The 26,992-nt window shown below is 42.4% G+C and overlaps 1 protein-coding gene across 6 annotated transcripts in view; it reads left to right on the top strand.

Annotated features, from left to right (window-relative positions):
- The first annotated feature begins 9,853 nt into the window (after nt 1-9,853).
- Nucleotides 9,854-26,992, top strand: part of ENAH (ENAH actin regulator) — a 94,759-nt gene continuing 77,620 nt past the window's right edge. For 2 of the 6 annotated variants that reach the window (XM_061475407.1, XM_061475406.1), the window contains exon 1: nt 9,860-10,117. In XM_061475407.1, the coding sequence (XP_061331391.1) occupies nt 10,113-10,117 (5 nt within the window). In that variant the 5' untranslated portion in view covers nt 9,860-10,112. Of the gene's footprint in view, nt 10,118-26,992 lie in introns of all 6 variants that reach the window. The other 4 variants (XM_061475401.1, XM_061475403.1, XM_061475405.1 and 1 more) reach the window with 4 other exon arrangements.

The following is a 26,992-nucleotide window of genomic DNA, read 5'->3' as shown; positions in this document are numbered from 1 at the left end:
CCATTGTGCTATGACACCAGAAACCAGCAAAGCAGAATTCCGTATGATTCTCCCATTTGGACAAAGCCATGGTAAAGTGAAATGCTGGCAAAAAATCTGTCCTTTGAGGTGAATATTCAGAAATCTTGGCATTCTGATGAATTCTGGAAGAGCACTGTTCCCAGCTAAGCATGTGGCAGGGCACTGGAATGGGCTGCCCAGGGGGGCTGTGGAGTCTCCCTCTCTGGAGACATTCCAAACCCGCCTGGACGCATTCCTGTGTAACCTGCTCAAGGTGGTCCTGCATTGGCAGGGGGTTGGACTGGATGGTCTCCAGAGGTCCCTTCCAACCCTGATGACTCTGTGATTCCTTTCTCTCTTCCCCTGCTAGTGACCACTGCTGTGCAATTACCCTGTAGTTTTTGTAGCCATCTAAAAGTCTTACCCAATTTCACAACTGTAATAATAAATCTAACATTAAACAAAGAGTTTCTTTACATAATACAGGGGAAGAGACAATGAGGACGCAACACTGGACAGTTAAGGTGACTCTTTTTCTAATTGCCTTGTGGATGTCCTGCTCTTACTTTTAAGTCCTTTGAACACACTTAGATGAGCCTTTCCCTGGTTCTTACAGTCAGAACTGTAAGAATGCAGTAGCTGGAAAGAGATCACGAAACAAGTGAGGTCAGCATCTCAGGAGAGTACATCTGCAGAACTTGAGAGGTGAAAACTAGGTTATGGAAAGTTCTTAGCTTTTGAGGAAAACCTGTTGTAAAAGGTTTAGCACACATATATAGGCACATACAGGAACAGAAACCAATTTGTGGCTACTTGAGCACGCTAAGAGAAACCTGTGAGATGCGCAAAAGGTGGAAGTCAGAGCGTTTGAAGAAGAAGCCCTTATGAAGCTGAGTAATACTATGAATTGCAGCCAACTCTACAAAATTCTTAGAGGAACAAAAGCTGTGAGGCAGTCTCTTGTGTGCTTATTTAATGTAATTAATTAATGCATTTTGAACCACTTTTTCAGTGCAAAGGGATCTTAATTACAGCATAAAATTCAGATGTAATTGATGCAAAAGATCTTCATGAAAATGAAAATACGATCTGCTATGTTTGAAGCTGAAGGGAAGAGGAAATGCCCTGTTGTAAGGTCACATCTTATGTCGTCAGAGTCTCATCTGATTTGCATGTGCTAAAGGTCCAGCTCACATAGAAAGCAAATGCTCAGATACTTGCGTAGCATAAAACCCCACATTACGTTGTCATGGGTGAGCCTGTAATGCAGAGATAATGAGGATAATTTGCTTATTTCTGTCAGTTAAAAGATCCACTCCAGAATTTACCTGAAAATATTACAAATTAAGAGCTGTGTAGAGTAAGTTCATTGACTGGGCTGTGCTCAAGCAGAGCTCCTGTGTCCAAGGCCTTCCTGTGGCCTATACCAGGCTGATCTTCCTGAAAACATCCACTGCTTTGGGCTTTCCTCAGTGATCTCTGTGTAAGAGGAGGCAAGAACACCTCTTTCTGAGTGAACAGATGAGTGCAACCAATATTTGTTTACTAGGGTGAAATTTCTTTCACCTTCATAAAGGATTCAAAAGCAGTGCTTTTAATGTTGTGTTCAGGTTAGAAATCATCTCTTCTAGTAATGCTCTTTGACCTCATATGACCTGATTCATGTATAAGTCTCCCTAGGATTAACAGAATCATAGAAAGGTTTGGGCTGGAAGGGACCTTAGAGCTCATCCATTTCCAACCCCTTGCCACAGGCAGGGACACCTTCCACTAGAGCAGCTTGCTCCAAGCCCTGTCCAACCTGGCCTTGAACACTGCCAGGGATGGGGCAGCCACAGCTTCTCTGGGCACCCTGTGCCAGCGCCTCACCACCCTCACAGGGACGAACTTCTGCCTAATGTCTAATCTAAATCTCCCCTCTTTCAGTTTAAAGCCATTCCCTCTTGTCCTATCACCACATGTCCTTGTCAAAAGTCCTTGTCCAGCCTTCTTTTAGGCCCTCTTTATGTATTGGAAGACTGTTGTAAGGTCTCCTGGAGCCTTCTCTTTTCCAGGCTGAACAACTGTAATTCTCTTAGCCTGTCTCCACAGCAGATGTGCTCCAGCCCTCTGTTTATCCTTGTGGCTTCTCATCTTTTCAGCATTTTTGGTATGAATATGTTCTCTTATCATCACGTCAGCTCATATTACTAATGATCTTATGAATACACCTATCAGATGCTAATGGTTATAATTGCTACCAGCTTAAGGTGGTTCTAAGCCATGAACAGGTAAGAGATGGAAGGCTTTTTATTTCTTTGCAGATCTGCCAATATCCTTGTTGTATGGTTGTTTTAGTAAAAATAATAATAACAGTAATGATAGTAACAATGATGATAATAGTAATAGTTTCAAACATTACAAAGCTGGCACTTCCCCTTCACCCACTGGTGTAGTCACAGCAGAATGAATGCTTCATTGTTGTAAGAGACATTCTGCTGCACAAAGCAACCTCTGCTCACAAACAGAAGGTTAGAAAAGTTCAACCAGTTGTGACAATTAAATATGATGATTGTCTGAGCATCCCTGAGGGTTGTCAATCAGTCTGTCTTCACACAGCTGGAGCTACCTGGGTTTTATTATCAATGGACAGAACCTTTCAGAGTGACAACAACCCTTATAAAAACCATGTAATGAAATGTGATTTCTCTTTCCATATTCAGAAGCAGTGAGCAGTTGGCTGCTACTTAATAAAGGCATTACTTTTCAGCCAGGACTAGAATCATTGGAAGGAGCTTAGAACAAAGCCACAGAGTGACAGTGGAGGCTTTTAAGAAACAGAACTACAGGAACACTGAAAAATCTTGTTTAGTGACATGGAGCAGTTGATATTTTAGGGGTAGCTGATATCTGAAGCAGCCCAGGATAAAATCTACAGCTATTTAGAAAAGAAAAATACAGGGAAGGTAGGATTTATCTAAGCACAGTAAGCCCAAGAAAAACATGGGAAGTTTAGAAATAACTTCCTGACAGTGAAATGTATTTCACATAGTGTAAGGTTGTTTATTAAACAAAACTCTGGAAGCAGTCTAGTGAGGAACTTTATTGGTCTTTTCCTACTTCTATTTATCTATGTATGTTCTCCAGAACAGCAATGCCTTCTTACCAGCAACTTAGAAACCCCAGCATTCAGCAAGCATCTGGAAAAGGCTATATTCCTATGAGAACCTTTAGTTTTTAACATAGACTCTCCAGCAGTAATGAGTGGAATGCTTGGACAGCAGTCGGTTGACTGTGGTACCTAAATTCCTGCCTGAACTCTGCCAGTCAGTGGCAAACAAGCAGTATGAGCTGTGTAGAAAAACCCCGTGACATAGGAAATAGGGTACGAGACACTTGTGTTCTGCCTGAGGCTGGCAGGAGTAGGAGAAAATCCATCACTGTTTATGTGGTGGCATTTGTGAAACATGGGAGCTGAACTAACAGAGGAAGTGGAGAATAAATACTGAGCAGAGTGATTACTGTTGAGATACAGATCCCTAGTCTTGGTAGGTGACTTGGGGCCAATGGCAAGGAATTCCTTCTCATTTCTTTTATAGAGTATATCTTCATTTTGAGACTGTTGCTAACTAGTTATAGTAATAATAATGGCATGTGTTAGTGTTGTAATTTCTTAAGAGCTCGTTTCTTCGCATCTTTTTATAGAAACGTTAATTCATTTGGCAAACATTTTTGTGATGTTCTCTCAAAAATACTGAAGGAAGAATATTTTTGCAAGTGCTGCTTTGTATATTTTGGGTCTCATGCATGATTTATCACTTACTAAATTTGAAATCCAAATTATGGAATTGGCTATAGCTATTGCCAGAAAGCAAAATCTGCAGTGCTGGAAAGGACTAAAGAGGTTAGCATCATCTTACTAAGCTTCTACCTTTATTGGAACAGTATTTGTATTGTAAGTTACTTCCAGCTTTGCAGTCCACAGGTGCTCACTCACAATAGCAAAAGTGTTGTCATTCATCTATAATCGGGACATTATTTTTACTGCAAGTTATTCCAACTTTGCAGTCAGTGGAAACTAACCAGCTATAGTAAAAGTGCTGTCATTCATCTATAACTGGGACAGTACTTCCATCATAAGTTATTCCAACTTTGCAGTGAATGGAAACTAACCAGCAATAGTAAGTGTGTTGTCAGTCATCTAAAATAGAAAGGAAGAGAAAGGAGAAAGACGGTCAAAAGACAGAATATATTTGCAATGGAGTCAGAGTAGAATATTCTCAGATGCTTTGCAATTGTTTGTTGTTTTTCTGTGGTTTTTTTTTTTGTCCATTAAAGACAAATTGCGAAGCGCAAGGTAGCTTTAAATTGGTGACATTTGGTACAGGCTTCCAACTGAAAGGCTACACCACCTCCTTTGGCGTCTCTCTACCTATACTTGGACGGGATGAAGGGGTACGGTGCAGAGAACATGCTCTTTTAAAGTCAAATCTCTGCTGGTGCTGGGGCCAAGGAGTGAGATGAGCAGCTGCTTGCAGAGCTCAGGGCAGCTTCAGCTAGAATGTACCTGATAGCTAATACCAGCTGACTGAGGTAAGTGTGTTAAAGCTAGCTCAGATATGGGAGACTGCAGTGTAGATACCCCCTTAAAGTAAGAGCAAGAAATCTGCCCTTTTTTTATGCTACAGGTGCGCTGTAGGCATTTAACAATTATTAATAATGACCAATTAATAATGGCCCAAATCCTTGGCTGTAGTTAAGAAACTTGAAACATAAATCATCTGGAGTTGTATGAAAAGATGGCTCAAAACAGTCTTAACCAAATTCTGAGCCAGCTTTGTGCCTGGACCTTCCTCCAGCATAAGATAAAGCAGCAGAGTACAATCTGTTCTAAGACATTAGCAAGGGAGAGCAAAGAACACAATAAATAAATTTATTGGTAATGCATAAGAAGAAGGCAGAGTGGTGGCAAATAAGACCATTAGGGGATAAGAGTGTAAAATTAGATGGAAAGTAAGAGATGAGGTTGGTCTATCGCAGTGGTCCTAAATCAACATGTCATCTCAGAAACCACAAAAGTCAGCAACCGAGTGGAGGTGAGTGAAAGACAAGGGTGAAAACAACAATCATAATGTATCAGAACATCAGGAAAGCATTTTTACACTTAGTACACAACGCATTGTTTTAGACCTGATAGACAGTAGCTACACAAAGAGACTTCAGCCCTCACTGAATAGCCTGCAGGAAAATACAAATTCTTTTAAATGATAAATCTGGGGGGGGGGGGGAAACAACCCCTTTTTATTCAAGGAATTTTCACTTCAATCTTTGAGTCTCCTGGGAACAGATTGAAAGGCACGTACCATACTCCAGAGTCACATCTACAGAGGCTTGTGGTTAGATTTGCTGATGCTTTTTGACAGCACGAGGGGCACGGTAGGAACCTTGGTGGCAAGACACACAGTGGAAAGCTTCAGCTGTAGTTTCTATTCCACTTTGAAGGTGCTCGATGGAACATCTATAGTTTGTTTACTTGTATAGTAAGGAGCAGGATATGCTGGTAGGAAGACACAGCTTCATATTCAGAAGTCAAAGGTCTGTGTTTAATATCAAAAGACTTGCTTCCTTTTCTGGTGATGTTGTTTTGTGTTTTTACAACAGAAGACAAATCTTATTCCATTAAGGAAAGACCTTGTTGGCCACTGTTGTCCTTATCTGCTGAGTCATGCTAATAATAGTTTATTTTAGCATTCCTAAAGAACTTTAGAGACTGTTTACTCCCTGTTCCCCAGAAGACGGTTGAGAAATACTGCAGAACTTCATCAATAAAATAAAGCTAAAGAGTTTTTGGTTGAAAGCATCTCCTTTAATGGTCTGCTGTGCAACACTTCAGCAGTCGGCTGACTCATGGCAAGCTGAAATTGAAAATGACTTTGGGGTGATGGAAAGAAAGAAGAGGCCAGGAAGAATTATAGTAGCCAGTATATTTTAACTATCTATATAGTAGTCGGAGCCTCATCTTGTTCAGCTAACCATGACCTCACAGAATTGACTCAGGCATCAGCTCAGTGTCTGATCCAGAGCAAAAGATGTATTTATCCATTAGATTAGCGTAGTCACTGATAAGAATAATACATTAAATTACTTAATTCACTTCTGTTTTGATAATCTTAGATGCTAACAGGAGCACACTGTCAGAGCCATGTTCTTTTAGTTCACCATTTTTGGAAAGCCCTTCACTATTACCAGAGGGAAAGCTCATGCTTTGTGGTTTCAATTCTCTCACTTCTGCTATATAGTAAATTGCATTTCCTTAGTATACTAGTGCTATGGAAAATAATCCAAACAAGTGAAATAAAAAAGTGTTTCCCTACATATTTGAAACCCAAATTCTAGACACAATGCCCTTCAAAAAACCCAAACCATCAGAAAAACCCACTTCCCCCCCACTCCAGAAACCTCTCTGACTGCGTATCCTGTGTTGTGCTATTTACAGATCATCACAGAAGGTCAAAATGGTCTTGTGTAAGTGCTGTTGTCCTAGGACACTGACTGTAGTAAGACATACGAAGATCTCAGCTACTTCTTCCTCTTAAATACAAACAAACTTTCCAAAGAAACAAAGACTGCAAAGCAGGAGAGTGTTTCAGAGAAGATGGGGGGAACCTTACTGTAAGAGGAAGGATTACTCTGCTTTTTGAAGCTTTTGGATTCCCCAAATGTCTCCAGAACATTAGTCATGCATCCTCCTCATGACCCTTCATTAAGGGTGATCCATGCTGACGAGATGCGACAGACTCGGCTGGGTTTGCTCAAGGAGTAGCCTGCCAAGCCTCTTGCATCTGGCTGATACTAAACAGAAACACATTCTCTTATGGTTTATGCCTGGGTGAGCCATTCCTGTAGCATTCAGAAAGCCTTTATTAGTTGGTTGTTTGAAGAGGAGGCACACCATACTGCTCAACCTGAGCTGGCTTAGCCTGGTTGCAGCCGAGCAGCAGAAAATGGAAGAGGGATGGATGCAAAGGGGCTTTGGGGTATCCTGAGCTGCTTGGATCTGAAGGAAGGAAGGCACAAACACAGATTAGAAGACTCGTTATGTGGCTCTGCCCCGTAAGTTGTCAGGGACTTCAGGTTATTAGTGTGACACCACCAGCTACGAAGGCTTTCTGCCACATTAGTTTTGTCATTGCCAGAAGAAGGGGCAGCAGTGGGAGGGATGCAGAGGGCATTAACACCCATGCTGTGCCGCTGGAGGATCCTGTCAGCGAGAAAGATAACAGCAGAATCGCACCAAGTGACTTGGACACATCAAACGATTCCAGTTTAAGGACCCGCAGGCCCGCAACAGGAGATTACAGATTTCTCAATGCATAATTCAGTATCATAAACATGTACATGACACCAACCCATTCTTCTGCTAGAATACTTTAATTTCTTGACAATAACATCGCTAAATTGACCTGGAAAGAAAGAGGCACTCAACATTTATAATTGATTTCTGCCCTACATCATTTTGGCTCCCCTCCTTCTCATGTAACTGCTAATATGAGTTACTGCAGATTTAGTATTTTGTTACAGATTAATTCAATGGGATTTTTGACTAAGCTAGCGTCCAGAATGACTTTGCACTCGGTGACATCTGCGATGCCAGCATGCAAAATGATTCTCCTGGCATTTTGACAAGTTCTATTGTACCACGGAGCACGTCTTGAGAAATCCAGCTATGACCGTATCTGATTTGGCAAAGAACACCAAGTAATATAACACAAATAGCGATAATAGTTATTTTGTGGGAGTAACAGCTTCTGGCTATTTTCATTCCCTCTCAGGCAGGCTTGCAGCCCAGACATACTTTCAGTGGGGTTTATATACCTGTCAAACCTCTTTTAGATTTGACTAATATGACCAAACAGTTTTACCAGAACAGTCGCATTCTGACTGTGATTTTTTCATGGTACAAAACAACTGGGATATTAGGACAAAATCCTTCTTCTCATGGTCTCTGCCATTCCTTCTACTGATGTATCTGCTGAAGCCCACTAGCCATCTATCTTTAACATATCTACACAGACACATAGATATACGAGTTTGATATGGATCTTAACATTTATATTTGGCTGCCTTCAAGCTACTTTTCACTATCAGAATGGCCTTCTTTTCCAGCCTTTGATTTGGAGGATGTTCTGGTGATAGGAAGCTCAGATCTTGGAAAATTCAGGACTCCTTTAAGAACTGAGGTCCACTGTCAGTCACTGGAGTCCTCAGTATTTGCTGGAAGCAATGAAGGTAAATTTATTCACCAGATTCCATTTTCTCCCCTTTGTCAGGCTGCGTTTACATTGTTGTCAAAGGTGCGTGCTTAATTTTTAAGGCTACGATGCTGCTTTTCTTCTGATTACTCATCTGCATTTTGTGATTCACCTCTGCTGCAACATTTTCATTGACATCATCCCCATGCCAGTAAAAACATGTTCGTTTTCTTACTAACCTTATTCATCAGCTTCAGAGCCTGTCCTTTCTCCTGAATCAGTGTTTTTTGACAATTGGCCATTTTTTCATTGACTAGCTTCCCTCTTACTGTGTTACTGACCCCATTAATTGACAGTGGATGACCCTGCCTCTGATACCATACAAGGAAGAGGTTTTAACTGGTAAACCCCCCTAAATGTATGAAACCTAGATCAGAAATATACAAAGAAGGTATACGTCTTTCTCATTTTTTTTTACCTTTTTATATAGAAGTCTAGAAATTTATAAAAAAGATACATATATACATTTATTGCTCGTGTGCAATACATTTTAAATAAGTAAATGCTAGGAAACGCTGATAATTGTCAGGGAAAAATGAAACCAGTGATGCAGAAGCACCAAAATGCAAAATTGCAGAGATAGCTGCTCATCACTTGCGTTAACGGAGATGAAAGAGGATGGGTATTCCGCTTGTGACAGAAACGAGCTGAGCACAAGCCGGGTTGAAGTTACGTGTACCATGTGCCAGTTTCACAGGGAATACTGAAAGCAAAGCGTGAATCTTTATATGCCACAGACACAGGGGCTATGGGAAGGTGCAAAGCTGAAGTAACATTCCCGTATTCCCGAAAACATGCCTACTTAGGCCACAGCCTTCCGAGGGCTCAGAGCGGCGATGGGAAGGGCCGCACGCCCGGGGAGCGGTTTACCTGCCCGCTCCCTCTGAGGCGTTATGCACTGCTTTCCTACACACAGACCCCGCTGCTACCTCTGTACCTAGCGCCGGCTGCCTGGGCAGACCCCGGTGCGGGACGTGGAACGGAGGGGAAGGGTTTGCAGACGGATTGTTCACAACCGGCCTCAGCGAGCCCGAAGCCCCCGGAGACGCCGAGCTCCGGGACGCTGCTCTCCGGTAGCTACAGGTCACGGCAGGGCCGCCCGGAGGGGCCCATCCGAGGCGAGCCCGGGTCCGCTTTTCCCGGCCGGCAGCAGGTCCTCGTCGCGGAGCCTAGCCGAGCCGTGCCCCGCCTGTCCCCCCGCCCGCAGGACAATGGCACGGGGCGGGGGGAGCTCCTCCGGAGGCCGGGCTGAGCAGTGCCCCCGGGGAGCCGCCGCCTCACCTGAGGCCGTCCCGTCCGCCGCTCCGCCCGGCCCCACACAGGGCCGCCGAGCCCCATTCACCTCCCGAGCTGGCAGCGCGGCGGGAGCGCGGCGGTGGGCGAGGCCTCCGCGACCCGCCCCTTCCTCCCGCCCCTCGCGTGCCCCTGTGCGCGCCGCCGCCGCGCCCCCCGCCCGCCGCCGCTCCCTGCCCTCAGCCCCGCCGGTGCCTCCGGCCTGCCCCGCGCTCCCCCCGCCCGCCCTTTCTCCTCCTCCTTCTTCCTCCCTCCTCCCCCCCCCCGCCCTTCCCGCGCGTTGGTTCGCTCCTCCCCGCCCCTTTCCCCCACCTCTCTCGTCTCTTCCCACCCCCCGGCTCCCCGCGGTGGTGTGGCCCGGCCCGGCGGCGGAGGGAGCGGTGGAGACGGGCGGGGAGGTGCCGGCAGCCGCGGGTCTCGCTGACCGGTTGACGCGCCGGCCCCTGCGGAGCGCCCGAGGAGCCGAGCCGGGGACACAACGTGAGCGACCGAGGAAGCGGGAGCGGCTCCCCGACCCCGGGCAGCACCATGAGGTGAGGGGCCGGCCCCGGAGCGGGCGTGCCGGCGTGCCGGCGGGGCGCCTAGGGGTGTGTGTGTGTGTATATGTATGTGTGTGTGTATGTGAGTGCTCCGTGCCCCCCGCCTCTACCGGCCCGCAGCCCCGAACCGGGGCGTGCTGAGGGGGGGCCCGTCCGGCGGAGGGGAGGGGGCAGCGCTGAGGGGAGCCCCGCGGTGGGGGAGGGGCCCATTGTTAGCGGTGGGTGGGGGAAGGGCGGCCCCGCCGTCCCCGTCCCCCGCGGCGGCGGCGACGAAGTTGCGCTCGGGGGGCGGCAGCGGGGCCCGGGGCGGGGGGCGGCCCCGCTCCGGTGGGTTCCCCCCCGGGCTGGTGCGCGCAGAGTCCCCGCCGCCCGGGTTCTTTCTTTCTCTGCCGGTGGTGGTGGTTTTCCCCTTCCCCTCCGCCTTAACGGGCGCGTGTTGCATTGCAGCAGCAGCGGCGGCGGGGCTTTTCCCTGTGTAATCAATAAAAGAGGCGTCCGGGGGGTGGGGGGGGATCCCCCTCTCGGCAGCCGGGAAAGTGTCGCGTTTGGAGGTTTCGGATGTAAACACTGAGGTGGACCCGGCTGGGGGCCGGGGAGCAGCAGGAGGAGGGAGGTGGGTGCCTCCCTGCCCGCCTTCCCGCCGGGGACTCCCGCTCCCCGCCGGCTCATTCATTTGAAGGCGATTTTCTGCCTCCCCGGCCCGTCCTTCCCCTCCCCTCCCAGCTCTTTTTAGTGCCTGTTCCGTTTCTATAATCTTCTTTCTGGCTTGGTGCAGGACCCGGTGAGAAATGCGGCTCGGTAGCCCGAGCGCTGGCCGGTCTGTTGGGGGACGTTGTGCTTCCCTGTAGGCCTGTCCCTCAGTCAGACAACTGGGGAACCGACTTACTCTTCCTCCTCCTCCCCCCCCCCCCGATACTCTCTGCCTCGCAGTTGGATTTGAACCTTCTTTGTCTTAAAGATGACTCTAAGTCGTGAGGTCCTTTGGAGTATAGGTGGGCAAGATTTGCACGGTGAAAACCATCAAATTCCTGCGCTGCATAAAAATGATGAGCCATGAGAATTCTCTGTAAATTGCAGTAACGTCCTAATTACATTTTTTGTTTAAGGGTTCCCCTGCCCGCTGTGTGTGCATTATCAGTGAAAAGGGTAGCATTGCAGCAGGAGGCATGGGGACAGCCTCCCTGCTGTTTTGTTTAGAACTGCATTCCTGTATTTCCCTCTAGTTTTCTTTGTTAACTGTAGGTATTTATGTCCCGCATTATTTTAAGCTTTGTTTTGTCTTGGGGTAATTTATTTTCACTTACTCATGCTGCTCATGTAGAAGTCAGATACCCTGTGAATAAAAAGTTACAACTTGGAAAACTCACAGTTCAGATCCTTTAAGCAGAGGTGGGTTGTTTTTATTATCTTGACAGTCTTTAACAGAACGAGTGCTGTTAATCCAGCAAGAGTTGGCATAAATGTTTTGAGAAGCCCCCCCATAAGCTTGCCTTTTTTTTTTATTGGCAAAAAGTACTTTTCTTGCACGGGTGATACTGAGGGAAGTAAGCTATACCAGCAAGACTGCTCTTTCACTGATGTAACTGTACGTGTGCTAGGACTTCTGCCAGCTTGGAGAGAGCACAAATATTCCTCTTAACCAGCATAACAGGAAAGTGTCTAGGTTGAACCTACCCTTAGGTTGCTTATTTAGATGTTGGAATAGTTGACTTGAAGCAGTTGGTAAATATAGGCAAATGAATGTGCTACCACACTCATGAGTGCAGTGTGAAGAGGAAAATGTACTTGCAGGTTGGATGGTCGCTCCGAGTGGTCATCAGGTATCTCAAAGAAACCTGACTTGGAGAATGCTTGAAGCATGTGGAAGCTCCAAGTCTTTTGAATAAAGCAGCAAACTGTACCAATTAAACTACACAGGCTAAGAAAATGATGTGGTTAAAGAAGTATTTTCTCTCTGTGGAGGCACTATTAAATTGACTCTGTTTTGTTTAGTTGGTCGGACTCCAGGACAATGGCAAGCTTTCACTGCACGCTCTCTCTTTGGGCTTGTTTAGACTACGTTTGACGGTATAGCTCTGAAACATGTTTAAACAATAGCTTCATGCTGTATTTTGTTCGGGCAGTGTCTTTTAATGTACATTTGCTGGTCAAGGCAAGTTGTGATGGGGGAGGATTGTGGCTGGGACAAGTGACCTGTGTTTCATATATATAGCTCCTCTATTTGCTGCTGGGGGTAAATCTTAGCAGTTAATAGGAAACCCATACTTTTGACATGCTGTTGATGGTCTCCTGGAATGTATAAACTGCATTCTGCAGTTTGCTGCTCTGCAGGTAGGTAGGCAGTTGGTGCTTCAGTGAATGCAAGGAGAAATAGATGGGCTGCAGGAAAAAAAAAACCAGCAACCCCTCAGTTTCTCTCCCTTGCTTTGACGCATACATGTGTGAGAACCTGTTGTTCTTCAGCCATCAGAAGCCTGAACTAACTCTGATGATTTCGTGCTAAGATCTTGCATCTTGTCTGGTTCAGTTACCAAAGTGCAAACTGGTTTTCCTTATGTCAGGTGAAATTAAACATCATTGTAAAGAGCATCATCTTCTTCTAAGATAATCAGTGATTCAGTAAAGCAGAAACATCAGCAGAATTCTTGCAGAACCCTGTTTTGTATTCAAATTAAAATTATATGCTATTTGAGTACCATCTGTTAGGGGTTTTAGGTTGCTGATCAACTTTGAATATTAAATCTCCAGTGGTCTAGCCTGAGTATGAAGTTACTTGGTTCAAGTGCCAGCTTGAATAGGGCTTGTGTGTGTATCTCTCTCCGGCTTTCGGTACAGGGTTGATTCCTGTGAACACCTGTTGCTCCTATTGTATTTTGGTTAGCTGAGTAAGTCAGTACTGCTCTTGGTGTAGCTTCCTGAATGCACTTATTTCATCATAGGAGTAGGCATATTCAGTGAGGTTTCCATTTACTAGCTGACTGGGATGTGGCGGTGGGGGAGAAGGTAACAAACAGCACAATTTGGTGCCCCAGTTCTAGTAGTATCGTAACTTCCCATCACAACATGTGTGAACAGACTTGTATTGAAGCATATGTTGAAATCAGTATCACGGAAGCTGATGAGCAGAACTACTGCTAGAACTGGGGTTCTACAGCGAAGGTTAACTGAATTATCTTTAATTGTTAATTTTTTGGTATCTAGCTCATTTTATATGGTAACTCCAATAAAAATAAATGAGCTTTCCAAGATACTGGCTTCCTTTTTTTTAATCAAGCTGTACAGCCTTCTCTTGGGATTACTACATCTATGTCTTTGTGTGGGAAAGAATTGTTTTTCATTAGTGTGCTAGTCAGAACGCAGACTGCTTAGGCTGATTTCATTACCCAAGTTGCAGGAACTGGGAAAGAAACAGTGTTTTTAAAGATTTTAAATTCTAGTCTTTCCAGAGCCTGGGATATTCATTTGTGTTTGCAACAGGCAAGTATGTGTGTTATATGTGTGAACATTCATTCTGTGTTTAGATAAATTACTATAGAGTCTGCCTTCTTAGAAAATCATGTCATACCCTCACTTGTGTTTTCATATTAAAAAAATAGCTAAATATGTGGCCTCTAAGCCATATTAAAATTACTGCTTGCTTACATTCACCAGCTTTTCTGCTCCAGTATGTTGTTTCACAAGGTAAAGCATGTTATCATCTAAAAGTCAGTTTAATTTGTGCCTGGGTTAGTGAGCCTTCATTACATTTTAAACATTATGCTAAGAAATCTGATACCATACTCACTGAGCTTTTATGTCTTTAATTCAGGAGTGAAAGCGCATGGCAGAAGTAACAAAACATGTATGTTTATTAGGGCTAGGAATTCTTAAAGGAACCCACACACAGTTCCCAGGGTTTCCAGAAAAGTGGGTATACAAGAGTGTTGTATTATTAGTGACAACAGTATAGTTCAGTCTCCTGCAATAACTGCAGTTATTTAAGGTGGTAAATACCAGAGTAGCAAAGCCATTAATTTCAGTGGTGGCATTAAGTTATTGTGTATAGCAATGTGTAGGGTTATGCTTTGGAACTGTGCCTTTCCTTTGGTTTCAATACTGTATTTGAAGGAGAAAGCTTAAGTGAGAAATATTTGACATAATGTTGAAATGTAAGCAGGCAGTTAAATTAGACTGGAGACACATAACTGCAACCAGTACAGTTCCTAAAATTGCTCATATCTCAAGAGTAAAATAGGTGGTGTAGCAGGGTTGTGGTGGTGTTTTTTTTTCAGGTGGATACAAGTATTCAGGTTAGTTAGCTTGTGCTTAAGTAAACTAACAGATGGACTGAGTCATCTGTCTGATAGAAGTGCAGCCTTTAGCTAGCACTTTATTTGTGACAGTTGCAAGTAATTTATGGAGGGGTTGTTTCTGCCCACCTGATATGGAACCTGACAACTGTTTTGCCCTCCAGGTCTCTGGATAGTTTAGTGAATTATTTTGATAGTAAAAGTATAAGTCTTTAAAAGATGACTCTGTGAATGGAGGGTGCGGGAATCAGAAGAGAGTTGGTTTAGAAACAGCTATTTATGACCATCTTAGCAATTCTGTTGTCAGCCTCTAAAAATTAGAAACAGTCTGGGAGTGTGTATAATTCAGGAATGCTCTCTGGAAGGAGATGTGGTGGTTTTTTTCTTGTCTCTGATTCAGGGCTTCGTGGTGTTTGTTCTTGGAGGTCAGAAAAGCCTGGGTGAAGTAACATCCTACTTCAGACCACTGCAGTGTAAAAGCCTTTTTTCCACGCTTCCATAAAAAGGAGAGGAATTATTCTTCCAGCACCTGTTTCAGTGGATGCTTTGCTAGAACACTTACACCCCGAGTGACGTATCTCAGCGCTGCCTTAGGCATGTGATTGGAAATAATTCCTACTGAGGACTGCTTCTTGCCATGCTGGTGTATTTCATGCAGAGCTATTATAGAAGTAGGTTTTTGAATCGGTGGACAGTCATTTGCTTTCATTACTCAAAAGCAAATGTATTTTGTGAAACAGATATTATTCCCTTCTTTACTTTGACCTTTCATCTAGAACTGCTCTTGACAGTTCATGCCTGCTTCCACTCAGCAGTGTAGAAATACATGTGCCAGCTCTCTAAACATACAGACATGTTTAGGTTTTAAGAGTGCTGTAGTGTTCAGGGAAAGCAGAAGATACGTGCTTTCTATATGTACGAGTAAAAAAAAAAGTTGACTTTTAGGAGTAGCTAAAAGTAAATGTAGCAGAGACAGAAGTCACACGAGCGTTGTTGAGCAGCTTCAATATATTTAAGTACTTTTGCATGGTATCCACCTCACTCCCCCACCCCATGCCTGCCTTTCCCACTAGTTCTTGAGTTGTATAAAACCACCTTATGTTCTTGTGCTGTTGGCATCTCTCTTGGGATTAATAGGGGAGCAAAGGCACTTCTGTATCTGTCAGTGTTTAAACCTGCCAGATGAAGAGCCAGTGTTATGTCCCTACTGTCCCTCCCTGCCCTAACTTCCCATGTGTTCTGCAAACCTGGAAAAGAATGAGGTTTGTATATAGCTTTTGTTGTTTCTGAATAACATAGAGAATCTTTTTCCTCATTTAGAAGGCTGCACTATCTTAACTTTCAAATTTTTTAATTTGAAAAATAAAAATGTATGTCTAAGTGACTGAATCTGAAGTAGTTTTGCCTTACATTAAAATGTTCTATACCAGTACAGTTTTTAGAGAAAAAGGTTGAGTTTTATTTCAGATATTCCTAATTAATTGTTCTAATAATTGATAAGCCTCTCCCCTACTGTCACTTATTACAAGTCTCCTTTGTTGGAGCTGTTTCACCACTAATGTTTAAAGAATTCCAAAACAGAATGCAAAAATCATGCTTACCACCTTTTGACAGTGTTAGGCATGTGCTGCTCTTAATGTTAGAGTTCTGTAGACACTTATGGACAGCTTATGGAACTGCTCCTTGGGAGATGATGTGACATTTTTCTGGGTTTACTACCTAAATGGTAGTGACAGTGTGGTGTCAGTCTGCTTTGGATTAGTCTTTCCAGTTGAACTGCTGGTAATAAGCATGTTTTGGGAATCGGTGTTCATGTAAGGAGTTGAAGTAAGATCCTCTTGCTGTCTGGGTAGTCTTTAGTCAGGGCTCATTAAAACACAGACAATATTCAGGCAAAAAATAATGTTTACTGTGAGGGTGGTGAGGCGTTGGCGCTGGTTTCCCAAAGAAGTGGTAAATGCCCCATCCCTGGCAGTGTTCAAGGCCAGGTTGGACAGAGCCTTGGGTGACCTGGTCTAGTGTGAGGCATCCCTGCCCCATGGCAGGGGGGTTGGGACTAGATGATCTTAAGGTCCTTTCCAACCCAAACTGTTCTATGGTTCTCTTAGTTTCCCATATTGAAAATTCTCCTGGTGAAGCTGGCTTATATAAAGGAATAACAATATAAACTCTTTCAGTTCAGTGCAAAACTAGTATGCTGCTTTGCTAAGTGTATAGGTTGGCCTTGTGGGTTTTTTCTTCTAGTTTTTGCTTTTGTTTTTGCTTTTTCTTGTTTTTTTTGTTTGTTTGTTTTTTAAAATTATGGTAAAGAAAGGTGCTGACACCCACTGAAGTCTGGGGGACAGAAGTGGAAACTGACTGTACTCCAGAGGGTGATACAGAAACGCTGCTTTGTTGGACTGGTGTGCTGCCCAGAAATAACTGTCTGAACTCCTGGTTTGCACCACAGACAAGTTTGGGAAGGGTTTTGTTTCAAATGTTCTCTCATTCTTTCGTTATTCTTCACAAATTTGAAACTCCTTTTCTGTTTCCCGAGTCAGGTTACGAAGTAATCTGTACTTATTGCAAACTCTATACAGAAGCTGAGATGGTTGGGTGTTCTGAGCGTACTAACTCAGAAAACATTTTAAACCCTGGAAATTAGCAGAACAGTAAAAGAACAATAGAAACAGTTGGTGTAGGTAGAGCCCCTCTTATGTTTTAGCTGCAGTTTTATAGCAATAGAGAAATGTTTTAATTTTCTTTGCAGAAGAAATGAATTCCTATGTATGTGTCATTCTTCTTAAAGCAATTTCATTAAATATAGTTCATTATTTAATGTTTTTTTTTTTAAGCCACTGACTGCTGTCACTTTGTTGCAGGTTACCGTACAGTAGTACCAGATATTTAACTGAAACACTTTGAAGGGTATGTAGTTAAGGGAATGTTTTATTGTGGTCTTTATCTGGCTACTGGTAAATGCTTTTATATTTCAGTTGTATACATCAGTATACGTCTTCATATGTGGTCATATCTGCTAGAATTGAATGTTTTGTGGAGACTTCCATTGCAGTTACATATTTTCCTTATTGTGTGGAATTGCAAATGCAGATACTAAATGGGAAGATGATTAGGATTCAGTTGTAATCCATGTATTTTCAACAGAACTTTCAATACTGCTGTATTAGTGGCATTTTTACTGGCATTGGTGGAAAGAGGCGGTTGGTATTTTTAGGTTCCATTCAGCTTTCTGGTTGGCTTTGCAAGTCTGACTTAAGCATATGCTCTGAGTAAATCTGGGCCTTGAACCTGGTAGTGTTGCTGCTCAAAATCACTAGCTCTTGAAATAGCTTTTATTAGATAGAACTTTTTTGGGTACCAAGCTTCCAAGCCTAGGCTAGCAGGAGTTTAGTTACTGTAGATGTTCATGTCAGTAGTGCATTATTATGAACCATGTACACTGCTACATGTTTTGAAAACTTGTTTTCTCTGTATGTTTTCTGGTACTATGAAAATCTCCTTCCCCTTCTTTGAGTTCTTTCAAAAGCTTTTAGTCTTTTATAAACAGTGCATGGTCATGTCTACACCTTTTACTTCCTCTCCTGTATCAAACTCTTGCTGATATTTGAGGAAAGCATATGATTGTTTGGCAAACCTCAGCTCATTAAACAATGCTGATTCTTCTGTAAAAGCACTCAGGCTAAGTTAATGGAACAGATTTTTTTTTTTTTCCTAACTTGTTGGATTTATACTTAAAATTGAACACAGTAAAGCTTCATTAGAAAACTTGTACTGTGTTCTTGATAACATTTGCAAAGCCCATTTTCAGAAGACTGCAATGGGCTACTTGTGGATTGAGTTAAATGGACTTCACAGCTGAAGAAGAAACATTGTTATCTGTTATCTGAAATAGATGGTGCAGCCAGACTGCCAAAACAGTGAAATCTAATCCAAATGAACCTAATTATGGCAGAGATAATAAATCAAAGTAGTGAATGACAGCACTGTTATGAAAAAGATCAGCGCCGCAGCTCAGTATTTATATATGTATATATAAGCCTAATCACTGGACATTTTACTTAAAGCAAGTGTAGTCTGGTTGTAGTTATGTACTACTCTAGCAAAAATACTGACTTTCATTAGAAATTACATTTAGAAGTACTTTTTTTGTGGTTCAGAATACTGCTTTGATAGAATTTTGAATATAGTCAGAACTCAAGAAGCTATGGTTGTATTTTAATATTGTACACTGATGTGCAGCAGAATCACTTTGGCGTGAGTAGACCAGGAGGATGGTGCAGGAAGTGGCTGATACTTTGTGTCTCCATTCAATAGATGTATGTATATGAAACAAACATACTTTGAACACAGGACTGCCTTTCCAGTAAGATATGAACCATCTGGTCTAAACTGAGTATGGAGACAATAGTTGCTGTGTACTGTAGCCACTGCGCTTCTCTTGGTTAGAGCCTGCTGTTTGAGGGGTGAGTGAAGATGTGAAAGACGTCCCCAGTCCCACACTCTTCTGACCAAGAGATGGCTGAGGAGATAGGTTCATCTCAGAAAGCCAGCAGGGGAGCCATGTCTAATGAGTAGAAGGAAGAGTACTAGAACACTCAAGTAGTAAGCTGTTGCTAATAAACTTAAGCAGAAGTTGAATCCGGTACTTAGCTGCTTCTTCTGTGTTACGTGTTTTGGAGAGTAATTGAGAATGAGATTTTTGTATCATTTCACTGGTCTTGTTGGGTTTTCAGCTACTGAGTGGAAATGCAGTAATGGGTTTCAGGTGAAAATTGACTTGAGATTGAGGCAGAAGACCAAAGCATCAAATACATAGAAGAAGTAAATCAAACAGATTTTGCATCCTAAATATGTTGTGCTGTAATCTCAAGGATTATGATAGTACCATTGTTCTCATTTCCCCAGTATGGTATAATGATTCTAGTCACCTTTAGTTTTGTGATCAACTCAGTAAACTGAGTCATATACAAATTACTCTCAAAACTATTACTGCTGAACTTTACATCCAACCTTACAACCAAGTTGTGTGGTGAAGAATTCTGGACTGCTGAATTCAGGGACCTCATCTTGTATTTTGGCAGTATCTTTCGCTATTCTTTTTGTGAAGCTGGAAGAACAGTACATCATGGACTTGGTTTGGCATGCTCTAAAGGTGACTTTAAACCCAAGGGTATTCCTGTATATCTTTGTTTGCTGTACATTTTTTATTCACTGATGAATCAGTTCTATGTTCTTGTAACTGCCACTGTTCCCAACAGTAGCTAAATCCACAAATGGATGGCAGTAAAATGGCATGCAACAGGGGTTGCATTCTGGGTTAGGAATGCTGTTGCGGTAGCTGTGTTGGTCTAAGGATATAAACACGACAAAGGTTTTATGCAGAGAGGCAATATCTTTTATTAGATCAGCTACTGCATTGGTGGGGAGTAGGACCTGGGCAAGCTTTCAGACATTCAAGTGCTGAGTTCCTTGGAAAGTTACTCAATTCTTTGGAGACACCATGTGGAGATTCAGTACTGTGTGGATTGTTGCAGGCACGTTGTGGGTACAGGTAAATGTTGCTGTGTGTTTTAGCTCATAGTTTTGGTGTCTGATGAAGTAACAATATTTGGTGTAATTGTTAGTTCAAAGAATACGGCATTAGGTGCTTTAAAACAATCACCTAAGCAGCCATAAGATACTATTTAAATTGCCATTTATTTTTCCATTACTCCGCAGAGGTGATGCCCGCATAAAGGAAGCGGAGATTGCTTTGCAGAGGAAAATACCAGAAAGTAAACCACTGGAAATACTTCTCAAATGTTACTGTTCCTGTGTGAAGATGTATTTTCCTTTGGAGCATCTGACTATTGGGAATCATTGGTGAAAAAAATGAATGCTTGGAGTGCCTGGTTTGAGGAGTCCAACTGTGGTGTTTTTGTGGGGTTGTGATCTTGGTCACTAGTGTAGTAAATGCGTAAGATGCAGGTAGAAGTGGATTGCATTGCAAGGGTTGCATCTAGACATGACTAATGCTTAGTAATACTCAATAGTAGGATTTTATTTTTGTCCTGTTGAAGTCTCTGGTTAGTCATCACAGGATAGAAGAGTGTACAGTTAAGCCAGTTCTAAATACTCTGAATATCTTGCCAGCAATTCATGTGTGTCCTTTTCTTAGGGTAGATGGGTGCAAACCAAGCAGCCTCTCCTCTTGCACTCCTCCTTGCAGTAGAAAGGAAACACTGTTCCTGGCACACATGCTTAACCTCTGTGCTGCCTCTGTACAAAGGTGTTCACTTGTTTAGGGTTCCCCACAGTCGATGTACAATCTTCACCTCCAGTCAGGTATCTGATTTCTATCTGGTCTGTTCTGTGCCTCACTAGTGTGAATAAAGAGGGAGAGAATTGCCTGTATGGCATGAGAAATCCTTAGCTATTTTAAATGGGGAAGTGTTTGTAAGCTTGTTCATTCATGGTGTGCTTTATGTTATCTGGGCCTTATTATAGTAAGGCTTTCATGACTTTGTTCCTTAACTTGTTCTAAGTAAATTGCACATATTTTGTCAGTGATGTTAGGCTGAGGACTGAGCTATTAATGTAACTCTTAGGAATGCTTTCAGATTTGGTGATTTACACAGTGGCAATCTCGGTGTTCAATGTCTTGTATTTTGTTTTCCTGCTGAACCGAACGGAGCTCCCTGTCTTCAAGCATGTGTGTGGTTGGGGTGGGTGTAGGGAGTGGACTGACCCCAAAGCTCAGGCATTAGATATTTTGGTTGTAATTCAGGGAGTTTACCATGGTCTTGTTTGCGAAGGCTTAAAAACAAAAGCTCAAAGAAACAAAAACCTAAGAGAATTCTCTCTAGTTGGCATTGCATATTTTCATATAACTGATGTATCAAAGTATCCATTTCCCAATCAATTGGGTGATCGTAGTATTCCTGTTCTTTGGGGATGGGGGAGAGATTTTATGCAGTTCATACTGTCTTCCCCAAAACTCTCTCTTTCATGAAGAGGAACATGGGTCATATGTTCATACATAATTTAGCTTCAAAATTCAGGACGGATCTTAAATTCAAAATAGTTTGGGTTGATGCTAATTTTAATTCATTTCTTTTTTGGGAAACAAAACCAGCCCACAAACAAACACACGAAACAAAATAAAAGCAGTTAGAAATAAAGCCGTAGGCTTTTCTTCCTGAATGAGAGCTTTAATGTTTTCATATAATACAACAAAGACCTTGTATAAAATGATGAAAGCATTCCACACTTCCGAATGGAAATTTTGTGCATCTAAGAACTTTTTCTTGGGCATTACTACAGAATTAAAATGTTGCTGCCTGTATGCACTGTATCAGTGGATTTTCTCCCAGCACCACAATACCCTACCACCATTGAAACGTATGGAATCCATTTGATGTAAACCGGTGAGTGTTGGACATGGCATCTTTGGTTAGACTGGTGAGGAGGGCAGTGTTTATGCTGTGGATGTTCTGTTTCTCGGGAAGACTGGGGTTAATTGTAGCTTGGCAAGGGAAAAAAAAAAAAAGAAAGTTCCATATTGTTTTCCTGCAGTAGATTCCTGTTGCTATGCAACAAACAGAATGTCACTTTAGTACAGGATATATTAAATTTGTATTCCCGGCACATCTCTCTGCACGTTCATCTTATACTGTAACAGGAGGGTACGGTTCTGGCTTCCTGAAGGACTGTAGTATGAAGTGTACATTGGAGTTGCTATTCCAGTGCTCGCTGGAGCTGCAGTGACGTCAGTGGACTTGCAGAGAGCCTTTCTTTGTTTTCGGGTGGATGGGATACCTGTGCAACACAATCGAGCTTCCAACCAGACAAAAAGGGGTGGTGGTGATCTTCCCCGGGCTTGGATGGTATTGCCAAGCAGCATGTTAAGGCTTCAAAAGGGAGAAATTCCTTGTGTGGGGAAAAATCTTCAGGCTGTGAATTCCGAAAACCTTTAAATGTGATGCAAGGAAAGTTTTAATGCAGATGGCTGTATATGGATCTTTAAACTAAAATACCCAGTTAATTTTTAATGATTAGAATTGACTTTGATATTTGAATATGTTGACACCTCCCCTCCCTACCTCCCCCGCTCCCCCCAGTGCTAAACCCGACCAATCTCAGCATCCAAACTCTACATTCGCTCTAGATGGATTGTGGAATAAATGTTTAGGGTGTGTTCTGTGGCTCTGGGACCAGTAATTAAGTAATGGACAAATAACAACGTCTGGTAAGGCATTATTTTGTAATCTAGTTAGGCTTCTGTAGAGGAAAAGAAGGCAAAAATAATATTTGAGAGCTAGAAGGATGTTAATTTGATCTTTGCTTCAAAGGCTGTCATGCGATAGCGATGACTGAAATACAGAAACTTGAAAGCTGAGGATCTTTAATACTGTGCTTTTAAGAATGAAACGCATGCATTGTCTTACGTGCTGTGACGTCTATCCTATATAATGATCCATCTTATTTTAAGCAGTTCTCCAAATGTTGTTGTGGATTTTGAAAGCCAGCTTACAAAATCTAAACTGAAACAAAGTCAGGTACAAAAATCAGCAGGTCAAATACTGTCACTTTTTCTGCTCTTAGAGCTGAAATACGCCATTGTTGAACATCTCATTTTAAGTCGTCAGTCTGAAGCAGGTTTGTAAGTCACTGGGTTTTTAATGTTTTGTAAATTTGCTCGTGTGTGGCTTAGTAATAAAGCAGAGGTCAAAAGGAAGAGTCAAAAGGAAGACGGGGAAGATTCAGAACACCTCTCTACTGTCTTCTTGCTTGCTTTGCCAAGGAGGATGCCTCTAAGAAACAAAGCGTCGTTAAAGGAGCAAGCAGCCTTAAATAATACCATTTTCTTTCTTGTAGTCTGCTGCTTAATACAGAGCTCGATGCCAGAGCATTGCGTGCCGGTTCTCAAGCAGACCCAATAAAAAACATTTCTCTGTGTACACAAAGAAGAGCCTGATTCTTATGCCATTCTGTATTTGGTGAGATCAAACCTGAACACTTTGTTACATAGAAATGATTTAAAGATGTGGATGGGGATGCCTGGGGGCTTTTTGCTTTCTGGCTTGGGTAGATGAATCTTTGCTTCTGTTGCAGAACTGCTTGGTGAGAATGAGAATGCTGCCTGTGGTCTTTCAGTGCTGGGGTGGCTTCTTTTAATGGTAACTTTTGGCACAGGAAAGAGTAGGAATTTGTAAAACTGCCTCCTCTTCCTGAGGAGGGGGGCAGAACATAACTTGATTGCGAAGCCAACAATTTTATCTGTGACTAATGAAATCGGCTTATTGTGATGTGTAGAATGGAGAAGTTCTAGAGTATGCACAAGCAGTTGGGAAATTTGAGATTTAAGTTAGAAGTGTTGGTAGGCTATTGGGTAAATCTTTGAGGAACTCCAAGTAGAAAAGGGGTGTTCTAAAAACACTGGCTGTAGGACAAAGAGCATGTAGAATTTAAATGCTCAACAATACTAATCAGTTTATTTTTATCCTCCTGTGTCTAAACTATCCCTACACTTTTTTTTAATTGGACCCTAAATGGGAGTTAAGAGGAACCTCTCAGTTTCTGTTACCGTGTAGCCCATCCTCTCCTTTTTCCTCCAAGTCAGCTAACAGCGATGCTGACAGTGTCCTGGGTAAAAGAAAATCTCCTTAGAAATTTTCCCTTACAACTTTGGGATGGAGGAGAAAAAGATGAAGAACAAAAATCAACAGCTAGGAACAAACAATACTTTTCTCCTTTTGTTCCCTCCCATCTTTTTTTCTACTTTGAGGGGTTTGTACTGGTTTTGCTTCATGGTATAATGGAGTGGCCATCAAAAATGAGCAAAAAGATGCATCAGATAAAGCAACAATCTGTTCGCATGTTAGTGGTTGCCAGAGGGAAATTATCAGTGTATGGGTAGTGCATGCTATCTTGAGTTTTCTTTCTTCTTTTGTTTTTAGGCTCAGGTGCTATGCTGCTGTAAATAGGGCTATTACAAACCAGTCAGCTTTTCATATCCATCATTTCCTTCCCAAAATTGAAATTAAATTGGGGGAAATCCTATAGATTTGATACAGTTAGTCCAAAGTTCTGCTGAGCTGTAGAAAATAAATGAATGCATTCTTTATGTGTGTGTGCTCATTCACAGCTACCAGCTCTTGGTCGTTAATATCTGTATGCATACACTATATGCAGAATTCTGTAGGAAGGACGTTGAAGCATGTGAATTATATGCTCTTTTGCCTCCCATACAATAGAGGCTGGATTCTGGTTTGCAGAAAGAAGATTGTGGCTTGAAGGCTGCTTTGTTTTGTTTTGTTTTAGGTTGTTTTTCTTTGTTGGAGAGGTTGGAAGGTCTGTAATGAAGGAAGTAGGGAGCTGCTTGAAGAGGATTTCATGGTTTCAGCTCAGCGTTTTCTGCAAGAACTGACTGCTTTTTACTTTTCAAAGAGTTTCTGTCCTTAGGTGCTGGTTGAGTTGTTCAGAGTTGTCAGGGATGTTCATTAGCGGTGTCCTGACTTGTCTTCTTACTGGCTAACTTAAGGCTGTGGGCCTGATCTGTCAAAACATTAAATTATTCAGCATATACCTTAATCCTTTAAAGCACAGAGAACATTATATGGCCACTGAAGACAAAGGGCTCTAGGTAGTCTTGGATTAAAAAATCAACATCAGGAGACTAGGTTATTGTGCTTCAGTCCTCCAATGGAGGAAGCAACTTCTCATCTGTTTCTCCTTTAATTTCCAACTTTTACCAATTTCCTACAAAGAAACGTGTACAAGTTTGAAGCTCTTGTGCTGTGTTTTATGGCACTGTGCTTAAACCACAAATAACTTCTGAATTTGCTATTCAGAACAAGTTTTGATTAATGTCCAGAAAAGATCACTCACTTGCTGCGCATTGAATAATGAGGAAATCTCATAGCTGTTCATTTACTCCTCAGTCGGAGGTAGCCTGAGAAAAAAGGAAGGAGGGGTGAGAGGAGTAAGTTTACAACTAAGACTTTTTAATGGTTTTACAACTGTAAGTCACTCCTTCCTCTCAGAAATAAGCAATCAGAAGTTTTAGTTGTTCTTAACTCTTGTACTTTTTTAAACTGAAGGTTATTTTTCTTTGCTGCATTACAGTATAATTTCTCTGTTCTTCTAGAATTGAAATAATAAGCCAAACATAATGTGCTGTGACATTTGAAATAACATGAGGATCTGCAACAGGTGCATTCTAAACCACATGTGCTACCTAAAATGAGCGTAACTCTTGGTAGTTCTTGGTCTGCTGGTAGAGCATGCAGTGAAGGACACCGAAACTGTGATTACAGCAGTGTGTGCTTAACAGAGAGGAACACTAACTCCAGGAATCTATGTTCTGCTCATACTGGGCTTAATCAGAGTTGCTAACTTCATGCAAACTAAGATACATCAATGTTTAGCTGTCGGTTTTTATGGTAGAACTAGGAAGATCCTTGACACTTAGCTCATTGTTCTAATGTTTTGTGTGGGTTAGACCATGGCTTTTTTCTGAAGATGCTTTGAAGTGGTTTATGCTGATCTCTCCTTTTCCGTATAATTGAAAGACAGGTAATAGTCATCTGTCTTATACAGTGGGACAGTCCACTTAGATGACTCCTTTTACTGTTTAGATATGACTGTTCTATAATGAATGATAGAATGGGTCACTTCTGTGTGTTCTGGCTGCATGGCAGATGCAGGCTTGGTTATTAAGGAGGGAAGTGTTGTAGTATCCTCTGAACAGCAAGGAACAGATTTTCCAAATAATTGTACATGGTCTCTGGCCATATCTTAGGAGGCTCTGGGGAAAAATGATGCCAGGGAGGATACAGGCTTCTGCCGGTCTGATTGACATCCCTTCATGGTCTGAGGTTCTGAACACTACCTGAAAATACAGTGGTAGTAATTGCAGGGAAAATTTTGCTCTCTCCTCTGCTTGGAATGGAGTCTCTTCATTGTAAGCCTGACAACTGCAGTCTTCTGAAAACAGAGGGTTGTAGCTATGACATTCAGGGTTTTCTCATTGAGGAAAATGTCTCTAGTAAATGCAGACACAAACTAGCCCAAAAAAGTCATCTGTCATCGCTGAAGCTTGCAGATTTTTACACGGTTGGAAACATGAGCTTTGTAAAAAGCAGCATGGAGCAATCTGTTGCTGGCATCACTAATAGTGTTGCAGGGAAGAGAGTAAAGCATAGAGTGCAGTTCTGTGGTAATGTTCAATGTGTCGCAGCTAGAAGTGTTACCCTCCTGGGATCCAAGTAGGGTGTAACAGTTCGTAGGGTAAGATGTTGGGTTACAGCCTACTGATAATAACCTAAAAGAGGAGAGGAGGTTGGTTTTGCAGGAATAACCCTCTTTTTACCGTAAATTTTTGTCTTGTTATAGTTACGCAACTGCAGTACGAGCCTTTCCTTGCCCGTGGTACCTGACTGATTAAAACCTTTTTGTTTGACCCAGGCTGTTGTTTGCTGCAGTGAATTGTAGCCAAGTTCTGTACTGAATCTAAAATGCTTGCACTTGCCCTGATTTTTGGGAGAAACTCCTGGTTTTCATCAGAATGACCTATATTGTTGTAACGGGAATCTAGACT

This window comes from Pezoporus flaviventris, unplaced genomic scaffold, assembly GCF_033815535.1.
Source record: "Pezoporus flaviventris isolate CSIRO_AGI_PZ_B2104156 unplaced genomic scaffold, CSIRO_AGI_Pfla_v1 ptg000083l, whole genome shotgun sequence".
Classification (NCBI taxonomy): domain Eukaryota; kingdom Metazoa; phylum Chordata; class Aves; order Psittaciformes; family Psittacidae; genus Pezoporus; species Pezoporus flaviventris.
Note: the sequence above shows the minus strand (reverse complement) of the source record. Positions and strands in the feature narration are given on the sequence as shown.